The following is a 12,010-nucleotide window of genomic DNA, read 5'->3' on the forward strand; positions in this document are numbered from 1 at the left end:
GTGTGTAGATTAATGAGAATAAAAATGAATTAAATCCATTTTATAATAAGGCTGTAAGGTAACAAAATGTGTAAAAAGTGAAGTCAGAGTCAGAATACTTTCCGAAGGCACTGTATTTAGGCTAGTGTTGGGCAGAGCTACTGCCTTAACTAGCCTGTGTTTTCCATTACCATGTCTTTCTATTTCTAAAATTAAGTACCCACAATTGTAGGCTAGCTGTATTGTCATAAAAGTAGGTTCGTTAGGCCAGTATCATTTCTTCACTGTGAAAATCCCAGTTTACATTTAAAACCCCATTGTCCATCGGATATTGAAAACAAAACCTAAAATACACCACATCGTGTCATCAACACGATTTCCTTCGCCAATTGCAATGGCAACGTTTGTTACGTTTCACGTACAATGCCAGCCAAACTGTATGGAAACCTGTATTTGCATAAAAGTAAATTAATTACACCAATGTCATATCTGGACAAAATCCCAGCTTGTACATTCACACCATTATCCATCGGATATTTACAGCGAAATTCCCTTCATAAAATTGACACAATCTATCCTGTTACCACAACTGCTCTGCCCCATATACAATGCAAGTAATCGTGTTGCTGTCACGTAATATTGGACATTTAAGTGACCATACCACAAATTGATAGACATGCTTACTGTAACAAAGTTCTCAACAGCTGCAGATTGGCCACATTCCATGTCAATCAAGCATACCTGTTTGTCAGGCAGATGCTGTAGGGAATGGGAGGAAAATGGAAAAACTTTTGCATTCTTTAAAACGACACGGAAATCTACCAGCATGGCCTCTGCGATCTATGTCTTGGCCACCCCTGACATAATATACACTTTCATTTCTTTGTCATTCATGGTCAAGGAAAAATTCTTGAATCCAAAGATTCTTGAATATTTCATCTACAATGTGTATTACCTTGCATGCATGTGCATGCATGTCTCTCTGAGCCTACATTTATATATTAATTCCTATTATCACTATTAGTATTATAACTCATAACAAACACAGTACAAAAATATATGATATCTGATGAAAAACTTGTTTTCAATGTACAAAAATAGCAAGTTACTAACACATACAAACCACTATCTATAAGTCATTACTTCAAATCTAGGCCTGCCATTAAACGTATTGATATCAAAATTGTTACATGAAAAAATATTTGGTATCTTAGCTCACACACATTAAACAAGCTGTATTCCACAGCAGTGCTGCCCAATGTTTCCTAAATTATTTCAAGTAATTTGGCCCTGTGTTTTCTTAATCTTACCATCTGAACACAATGTTCTCATTCAAACTTTGTGTCACATCAAAGTGTCTAATCACAAAGATTGCATCATGCATAGCATTTACATAACTGTATGGAACTGCTGGTCAATACCTGTAGAAAGTATATTCCTCCAGACTTGACTTTTGTTTAATGTGTGTGAGCTAAGACTGTTTCATGTAACTTGGCAAAATATTGATATCAATACTTTTAATGGCAGGCCTAGATATATGAAGCAATGACTTATAGTGGTTTGTATGTGGTAGTGACTTGGCATTTTTGTATGTTGAAAATGTGTTTTTCATCAGATTGTATTTTCCGACAAAAGAAACAAAACCCATATTAACACCCTTTTCACTAAGTAATCACAACATGGAAAGCAAGGTATGCCTGTGTGGGTGTGTCTCTGCGTTCTCGTGTATTTGCGTGTGTGTGTCCATGTGTTTAGTCCATACTTCCATTGGCACCCCCCTCTCAGACAGTTTATGAGGGACAAAAGTGATTACTGGAGCATAATAATATGATGAACAGGGATGCACACCAGTTTGAGAGGCATGTCAAAGTTATGCCTGCTCTACACAGAATGAAAATGCTTAGTTACCATATCACAGGACAGTAGCCAGGTATGAAGGTTAATTGTAGCACTAGGAAAACTGAGATAACAAAATGAAACTTGAATATTCATGAACTTTATAATGGTTTTCTTTTGATAAAAGTTTCCCTTTGCTTGGTTACTCCAATTGGGATGGCAGGTATGCCATCCCGCCAAGTTACGCCTTGGCGGGGGCATGCCCCATACCTATACAGCACCGAGAGTTTGGCACTTTTCAGGGTTCCCCACCTTACCTTACAAACACTAAAAGTGCATCTCCACAAAATAACAGACAACGGAGCAGGACAGAAGGCTACACAAGTTGCGACCTAGGGAGTTATAATTCTACGGGCTTGCTGATTCTTTTGTCAGTCAAGGCTCGTTGGATGGACGTCAAATCCGTGAGTACATACACTGCCCATATTTCATCTGCGTTTCTGATGCGTTTACGCTTACGCCACTGCATCCTTTCTCACAGCCACTGTTTTACATATATAGCAAACCGAAACTGCTGAACGGTACACGCTCATCAGACTGTACAAATTCACACAAGGATAGCCATAATCCACAACCGTTTCTTACAGGGTCGCATTTCTCACTCTCATAATAAAACGCTTTGCAAAAAGAAATGATATCTCATAAAAAACACGTTTTCAACGTACAAAAATGCCAAGTTACTCAAAAGTATTGATATCAAAATGACGCCAAGTTACGGTACTACAAACAATATAGGCTATCTTGCCTCACTGAAATGACATAAGATGTATTTCAAAGCAATGCTACCCAATATTTCCTCAGTTCTTTCAAGTCACTTGGCCCTGTGTTTGTTTGGCATTTGTTGAAAACGTGTTTTTTATGAGATACATAATTACAGTAATTGTTATAAAAAGGCCTTTGTGTTTCTTCCTAAAATAAAGCATTGAGGGAAGTTGATTGTGTATCTTCCCTAGCTGGTGGTTTTCAGTGGATATTTTCAATCTGGGTCAAAAAAAAAAACAAAAACACTTAATGAAAATCATCCTGATTTAAAAAAAAAAAAAAAAAAATCCTGTGTTGCAAAATGGGAGACTACAGAACATATTAATCCAGATTAAAAGTTTTGAAAAACTGGGTCGTGGGATTTCTCAGTAATAAAGCTGATATCTCTGATTTTGCTGCATCTGTGAGCCTCTTGCTGCCTTTGCTGCTCTGACAGCCAACTTAATATGAGAGTATGTTGTCAGGGTAAGTCATTGTGCAATGTGAGACTGGAAAGCATTTGGCAGGGATAAACCAACACAAAGCCAAGCCCTCATTATCCACTCATTCACTGAACAGCAATTGAAAGCCGCAGCAGTATTGTTCATCCGAAATAGGAGGGAGCCAGTAAAGGTCGGAGCAGTCAGCGTGTTGGATGGTGCTTGGGGGCGTAGGTTTTTTTTTTTGGAGGGGTGGGTGTAGCAGGGGTCCTTGTTTCCCAGAGTAGGATGGGGGGAAAAAATCAGAGGCGTGTCATCTGGTCATCCGACCCTATGACTGTGCATACTACTCAAGTCGGCAGCTCAGTGGCTGGAGGGAGAGGGAGTGGGAGGAAACTGTTTTTAACTCTTTCATGACTGATATCCTTTTCTGGTGATAGAAATGTGCATGCCAGCTATAAATTCTAAACTGCTACAAATTATTGTGTGTACATTTATTTGCGTGTTATTAATATACAAATATAAAGGTGTTTGTTCATACAGAAAAAAATTGAATGTTTACAGATTTTTCTCATGCATTTATGTAACTGGAGAACAACCCACAGGCTTTTTTTTACCCTGTTGGGCATATTGATTTTATCCTATTAGAAAAAAACAAACAAATGTATTCAGAGCCAGAGGGGAAGTTCTTTTATTATTAGGACTTTGTCAAGGTCATATTGCTAATTATGACTGCTTCTGCTGTCTGACATGGATGCAAGACTACAGCACATTAATACGTGTGGTATACAAATTATATTAAGCCATTCTGTAATTAAAAATTAGGAGTGAATTATGGAAATGCATCTAAAAAGGAACATGCAAAAAAATTCTAATTTCATGCTGTCAAAATGTCATATTTGTGAAAAAGTGTGACAGAAATGCAGTTTAAAATGCCTTGATTGTTAATGAAGAAAATTTATTGATAGAGAATTGCCTTGTGTCCAAAAATGAAGATGTGAAAATTTTTTTAATTTTCATATTAAAATGATAATATTTGATAATTTGTTAAGGAATTTAAGTTTATTATTGATCCCTTGACTTTGAATTAACTGTACCAAAGTACCTTGTCTGTCATCAAAGACAGCCTGAATGTTGTGAGACTTGCATCACATTGTGCTGCAGTGCCCAGCATTAACTGCAAGGATGAAGGAAAGGAGTACATGCAATGAAATAGGAAATGGTGAGGTGCTCTTAAAAGAGGGAGGGTTTTTGTAGTTCAGATATGCTGTAGACCCCACGTACTTGTGATGTCATCTACTTTAATGTTAATCAGTTTGCCACAATGCTCCACACAGAATGTTCCTGGAATCCCTGTATCCCTGATTTATCTGCATTGTTCCTTTCCCATGAAGCTCAGCAGGGAGTGACCTCGGCTTGTGCTTCTCTCAAAATAGACCGAGGTCCCTGTATAATCGTACATGCAGTCGAATGGTGTACTGCCTCACAGAGAGCTGCTTTGGAAGTATTTAAGTGGCCATCTGATTCCATGCCCTTCAATGTTTTAAAGAGCGCAGGAGCATGAGGGGAGTGATGATTGTGAGAGAGGGGATGTCTTACCACCTGATCTCCCGCACACCCCTCCGGGAGACCACAGGGACGTGCTGGACGTGCCAGCTGCCTCTCCAGCGTCATAAAGGCAGGGAATCTACAGTAGCCCCATCCCCTCCCCCTCTCTTCTTTCCCTGCACAGCTCTGGAGAAGGACTTGGAATGCAGCCTGTTAGCTGCCCCCCCTAGATCCCTGCTCTGGCGTCTGGGCCAATCAGAAAGCAGGTGGTAGGCAGGGCCTTATGTAGTCACCATCCCAGCCTGCTGCTGCATCTCCTGAGTGCTAGCTTGCTAGGCTGGCTTAGACAGCGAGCGTGTGAGTCACAGTGTGTTCTGCGTGAAGCCCATGAATGTCTGTTCCATTTTTAATTTCTATATTTAAAAGCAATAGGTGAGACTGGGCCGAGGGCCAGTTTTACCCACCAGTGAGAAAGGATTTAAGGCCGGGAGGTTGACGCCGAGTGGATTTCTTTCTTTTTCTTGCTCTCTGTTCCAGATTCCAGAATGATAGCAGCTCAGCTCTTGGCCTATTACTTCACTGAGCTGAAGGATGATCAGGTCAAAAAGGTAAGTCACTCACTCTGTCGACAGTGTTGGAACAAGCGCTGTCTTCATCCGGAAACAGGGGCCATTTTGTTGTTGAGGGCCATGCGACAACAGGTACTTCTGGCTTCTGGGGTTTGGCTCATTGACATTCTCCACTGGATGCACAAGTAGCCGGTATGCAGGGGTTTGATCAGCGCTAATTGTAGCAGAAGATTTATTCTCTGATCCTGTGTTGTCAGCCTGATGTCCTTGAGATCAGTACTTAGAGGTCGAAACAGTTGCCTGCAGAATGTTTTTCTTTCCGTGTCAGCGAGTGGGATGTATTTAGTATTTAACAAGCAGGGTATTTATTCTCTGGTTGGTTTGAGTCGTGAGCATCATTGCTTGCCAGCTGAACAGGATTTTTGTGCATGTAAATGTCCTTAACCCCCCCCCCCCCCCTAAATCTCTCACTCTCACCAAGACATACCCACCCTGATCAGCCGCTATGGAGAGAAGATAATGCGCACTTTTTAGAGCGCACTGCCTCCCTGACTAAAAACACATTTAGCGTTAATGGTCGTAGCATCATAAATGGCAAGCATCTGTCTTAGTCACAGAAAAATGTGATTTAAAAAATGAACAGGGGTCTGTTGAACTGTTTTTTGATTGTTGCTGATGAGGGAAGGAGTGGTGATCTTTTCAAAAGAAAATCCTTCCTTCATCATTGCTACTCACTGCTCTGCTCATAAGATCCTACAATGGAGTAAACCGGATAAATGTATCCAGTTAGTAATTAAGCATCAAACATAGCAGTGTTTCATACGTAATTGCTATATTCTTGCAGCATTTCTTATTTTATTTTTGTTGTTTGAATGTGAAATATTAATCAGCATTAGCATGGAAAACCAGCATTTAAACTCAAGCAAAGAAATTCACAGCATGGTTTTTATCATATTGTGGCACGATGACGTCAGGCTTTACAGGTGATTGGGGAAAATGTCTGTGGTCAGCAGCGGGGACATACTGTTCTTCAGTAAGTATTAATTGAAGTATCTAGAAGGATGGTTTATTCCTTGGATAGTGTTCTAGTGACACACTGTACTGAATACAGATTTGAACTATGTTCACATTCGCCAGAGCACAGAGCTTATGTGAAATCAGTCATGAAAATGATATAGATATCTATCAAGTGAATAAACTTGGTGTATGTACATTATGGAAGTCCTGAATTGTTCTGCATTCAAAAGTTAAGTTCCACAATCAAAGTGTATCAGAACACATTCTTTTGTGGACATAATTCCCTGCTGTGATGAAATTTACTAGAGATCTGTCAAAAGGGGAAACTTGTGAGCATCTATTATACCAACTCACTTTGCACACAGTGAAATGTTCCATGTAAAATCAACACTGACAGAGTACATTATGGTCCCTGTTGGACTCATATGTACTCATAGAGTTGAATTAACACTGGAAATTTTACTGTGCATATGCCTTAAGATCTAGCTTACATCACAGGGCAGTAGTATAGTACCAAACACTGAAGTAACTAGCTATATTTTTAATTATCCTACATGCAAGCCAACATACAGTAAAAAGCTAGCTATCAGGGCACAAAAGGGAACAGAATATCACCTTCCCCTACAAATCCAATGATCTGATCTGAAATAAATTGGGTAGATAGCCACTCTCAGTTAGGTAACTACAGCCTCCTTTCAAAACTAGATAGCAAAACAGCTAATGTACACTGCTTTATCAGTTAGGCTCTAATGTTACAATTAAAATATACAGATTCCTTAGGGCAACTGTAGTGTCCGCTTTTTTAGGTGGCAGGCATATAAACTAAATACTAGAGAACAGTTGCCTCTCTTTTAATGAAAATACTGTATCTTCCAGTGATACAGTATATTTTTCTTAAAGTGACAATCTCAAAGATTTCAGTTTTGTTCTCTATGGCGGTGCCAATGGCGAGAAGCGGTAATTGCAGGTGTGTTTTTGGACCTCACTTCCCATAGATCCAACCGGATCCAACCAGTGTCGCCTGTGTGACATCAGTCAGTTGGCACGCCAACTATAACACTTACTATTTACTGAATAAAAAACGGTTGTTATAAAAGTAACGTTATGTACGTACTCATTCGTTGTCTAACATTAGGCTAACTCAAGATGTCTTTACACTGCCGAGCCGGGTTAAAATGCCGTAGCAAACCTGGGGTAGAATTAGTGATGATCAATTTCTGCAAACGTTCTTTATCCACCTTTTGCCCGGTATGAACATCTTTACACTGCAGAGAAAAATTTGCGGGATTTGCTGTGGCTCGTGCAATTATGTATCTCGTGCACAATAAGCAGTCTTTTTCGTGAATGATTGTTGTGTAGTATTTTTGAAACAACTGCCTTGCAAAATGTTACCCCTGGTGTTTCTGGTTTTGTTAGCTAAACTGTTTGAGAATAAAGCTGAGCTGGGTGTTAAATTAGCAATCAGAACAAGAAGAATAAAACAAAAACAAAGGAGATTTCATCAGAAAGGGCATAAAGGCTGAAGGAACATATGAGGAAGCGTAATAAAATAATAACAATGCTAATCCATACTGCCGTATTCTTTTATTTAGTTTTCTCCTGCATGACGTCTTCAGAAATCAGACCCGGCTCTGCTCCACATACCCCGGCTTTATTCCGATCATTATAATATATTTAATAATTTAAATAATATATTTAAATCATGAATTATGATAATAATAATAGCATAAATTAATATAAAAATAGGCTCAATCACCATTGTGTTACCCAATGCAGCGATAGATAGTGACTTAAAAGACATTTATTTTAATGAAAATCTTCGAGATTATTACTTTAACTCTTGAGGATTATCATGGAATTCCAGATCATCAATATACTCTACAGGGAAAAACTGTAAATATTGTTAATTACTGACTGTGTCCATCCTTGTACCTAATGTATTGGAAGAGAATTCATAATATTTTACGCAACAGAACGAAATGATCAGCACTGGACAGAGACTGACATTTAAAAAGTAAGGGTAGCACTCTATCGGCATGATGACTAATTGTTCACATCATTTATATATATATATATATGTATATATATATATTATATCCATGGTGGTGCAATGGGTAGCACTGCTGACTCACTTGGTTAGAATGGGCCTTTATGTGTGGAGTTGCATGTTCTCCCTGTGACCGTGTGGCCTCTGAGTACTCTGGCTTTCTCCCACAGTCCAAAGACATGCAGGCCGGGGTAATTGGAGAGCCTAAATTGCCCCTATGTGTGAGTGAAAGATGGATTGGCGACTTGTCTAGGGAGTATTCTTGCCTCTCGCCCAATGGATGGATACATATTCAGTGAGCTCCATAATGTTTGGGACAAAGACATATTTTTTCTTGATTTGGCTCCACATGTGGTTAAAAAGTGCTCATTATCAGCCTTTATTCAAGGGTACTGTTATACACTTTAGTTTCATCATGTAGAAATTACAGCACTTTCTATAACCCAATTTCAGGGCATTTTAATGTTTGAGACATTAATATTAAGTAAATGAAAGTAATGTTTAGTACTGTTATATAATTTGTATGCAATGACACCTTAAAGACCCATATCACCAGGTGCTGAGTTTCTTCTCTGTTGATTCTCTGCCAGGCCTGTTCTGCAGCCGTCTTCAGCCCCTGCTTGTTTTGGGGGCTAATTGCCTAAAGTTTTCACTTAAGCAAATGAAACACATACTCATTTGGATTCAGATCAGGCGAATGACTTGGCCAGTCAATAATTTTCCAGTTTTTACCTTTGAAAAAAAACTTTGTTGCTTTAGCAGTTTGTTTGGGATCAGTGTCTTGCTGTAGAATCAGCAGTTACATCATCAATGAATACAAGTGAGCCAGTATCTGTGGCAGCCATACATGCCAAAAATAAATAAATAAATATTGGGAAGTTCCTTTTTGCCTCCACATTTTGCTCTTGTCAGACCTTTTTTCTTTGCAGGCTCTTTTAGGTGCTTCTTAGCAAACTGTAGCCATTCCGGTTTTTGTGGCGAACTAGTGGTTTGCATCTTGTAGTGCAGCCTCTAGTTCTGTTTCTGAAGTCTTCTGTGGAGAGTAGGTACTGACACATCCAGGCCTGGCCTTTTTTCTCATTTCTCAGGCCTCAACATGGCTTCCTTGACTTTCATTGGCACAACTCTGGTCCTCATGTTGACAAATGTCAGTAATGGTCTCTGAAGGCAATCAGAAGGCTAGAATCAAAACTAGATACTGAAAGTCCTTTTGTACCTTCACTAAGAAAGCAGTTGAATACACCTGACTAATCAGAAACACCTGTGATGCCATTTTCCCCAAACATTATAATGCCCTGAAATAAAAGCTGAGAATTTGCACTATAACCACATGGAAATCGTGGCATACAGAGCCAAAATTAAGAAAAAATGTCTTTGTTCCAAACATTAACTTTAGATCTTCTTAAATGCCTGAACTTTCTTCAGTTTGAATGACAATGGCCAAAATGCAGCACCTTGAATGCAATCATTTTTAACCAACAGTTTAAATTGTTTCACTGCCTGTGTGCTGAAATAAATTTTTGACTGGTGTGTCACACTGTGAGTAGATTATGGTCTCATCACTCTGTTCATTCTGGCAACTATGGCTTTTATATGCGGTTTTAATGTTGGAACTTGAGCCCATAGCTAGATGGAAAATCAATGAGGAAACACTGATCTTTGCAAAAGAATGAAATTACAATGCATGAGGATTGTTGTTTATCAGCATGGGCTACTGCAGTGGTAACCAACCCTGTTCCTGGAGATCTACCGTCCTGTTGGTTTTCATTTCAACCTTAATTTGGCACACCTGCCTCTACTAATTAGTAGCTCAACAAGATCTCTAGCTGTTGAATGAATTGCACTTTGTTAGAGTTGGAGTGACAATCTACAGGATGGTAAATTTCCAGGAGCATCATAACTAATAAAAATTCAACAAGATATTCCAAATATTTTCAAACTTGAGACATAGAGTATTTGTCTAATGGGCCCTGATTAGTTTAGCAGCTGACTTGGGTCCTGCAGGCAGATGTTGGGCCTGCTATCAGTCCTCACAATGGCATTCATATGCTGTAGTAGTGCTAGTGTATGCTATAGTGTCATAGTTTACAATATGGTGGCCACACCTACACCGTTTATCTGTCCTTGGTGAGATGTGAATCACCTTTACTATGTGAATTTCTTTATGTTTTAAAACAAAGCTTTCTCAAGTTGTCACTGTTCTTATAACAGGCCACCCAACATTATTACATTTACATACATTTGCAAGATGTTGTGCTTATCTGGGATATGGCATGTTTACATTTTTACACAGCTGGATATTTACTGAATAAAGTAAGATGTTGGATCTTACTAAAGGATACAACAGTCATCACATTTTATACATGTCCTTCTCCCTGATCACTTCATCACAGTGAGCACAGCCATAATGGAAAAGTGAACATTTAAAAGCTTGCCTTTCTTATGCATGGAAATATACTGTAAACTAAAGGATTTTAATATTATTAGTCTCCCCATTGGCATGTCAGTGATGATGTCCCTTGATTGTAACGGAGTGTAGCACAGTGGGTAAGGAACTGGGCTTGTAACCGAAAGGTCGTAGGTTCGATTCCCGGGTAGGACACTGCCGTTGTACCCTTGAGCAAGGTACTTAACCGAAATTGCTTCAGTATATATCCAGCTATATAAATGGATACAATGTAAAAATGCTATGTAAAAGTTGTGTAAGTCGCTCTGGATAAGAGCGTCTGCTAAATGCCTGTAATGTAATGTAACTAATGGATTATGAATTTGTACATTATACATTATTACCTGTGTATGTACATGCATGGATGTGTTTGTCTTGAATTCTGAAATAATATTGATGATAATGCTGTGACTGGAATCTTTTCTTTTCTTAAGCATCTTTTCATTTAAGAAAAAAGGTGTATAGCAGCCAGCACCAATATAAAAGTACACAAAATATTCTATATCCCCCATCCCTTCCATTACCCTGTACATGTACACAGACATCTACAAACACAGTCACACATACAGTCCCGATCCATGCACATGCATGCCATGTATAACAAACACATGCACACTTATAAGCAGTGACAGTTATAATTAATGTGAACATAGTTAGCCCAAGACAAACATAAACATAAAGTCTTTGTTTATACATAATGTGAGGTCTGTTTCCTCTCAGAAGAAGGTGATATATATATAAGGGATGCACCAATATGAAAATTTCTGACTGATTACGATTATTTGGGGGGAACGTCGGCCGATACTGATCTTTTGTGTTTCTGCTTCCATGAGTTTTATGAAAAACAATCTTCCATTCTAATAAACACAATTTTAATAACACAACTTTAAAGTAATGCAACAAAGTTAAACATTTATGTTTATGACATTTTATCCAAAATGCACTCCAACTGAAAGTGTATTTTTTAAATTATCAGTGTTTACCCTATAATTTTTTTCAGGGCTGGTGGAACGCATTGAAAAGCTCTTAGACGCAGCACGCAGGGTGATATATTGACGTGATTGGATGGTGCAGCAGGCAGTCTGCAATTTATATGTGCTTTCAAATTTCTGTTTGCTCTGTATATTCAAGACTTGATCAAGACAAACATGATCAAAGGAAAGGATCATTCAATACACATTTATTGCATGAAATAAGCTGCGTAATCTCCACATTAATTATAAGCCACGTTATAATTGAGACTCCACAACTGCATCCAGAGCATTTTTAACAATGTTAAAAACTTGTGTCAAGGAATATTTTAGAACAGTTAAATATATTTAACTGA

General features: G+C 38.6%; 1 protein-coding gene across 2 annotated transcripts in view; it reads left to right on the forward strand.

Moving 5' to 3' along the window:
- Positions 1 to 4,879: 4,879 nt before the first annotated feature.
- The window catches only part of LOC118220727 (hexokinase-1), a 62,594-nt gene continuing 55,463 nt past the window's right edge, over positions 4,880 to 12,010 (forward strand). Inside the window, exons 1-2 of one of the 2 annotated variants that reach the window (XM_035404885.1) lie at positions 4,880 to 4,961; positions 5,142 to 5,212. In XM_035404885.1, the coding sequence (XP_035260776.1) occupies positions 5,150 to 5,212 (63 nt within the window). In that variant the 5' untranslated portion in view covers positions 4,880 to 4,961; positions 5,142 to 5,149. Of the gene's footprint in view, positions 4,962 to 5,141; positions 5,213 to 12,010 lie in introns of those variants that run through there. The other variant, XM_035404886.1, reaches the window with a different exon arrangement.

Source organism: Anguilla anguilla, chromosome 2, assembly GCF_013347855.1.
Source record: "Anguilla anguilla isolate fAngAng1 chromosome 2, fAngAng1.pri, whole genome shotgun sequence".
NCBI lineage: Eukaryota > Metazoa > Chordata > Actinopteri > Anguilliformes > Anguillidae > Anguilla > Anguilla anguilla.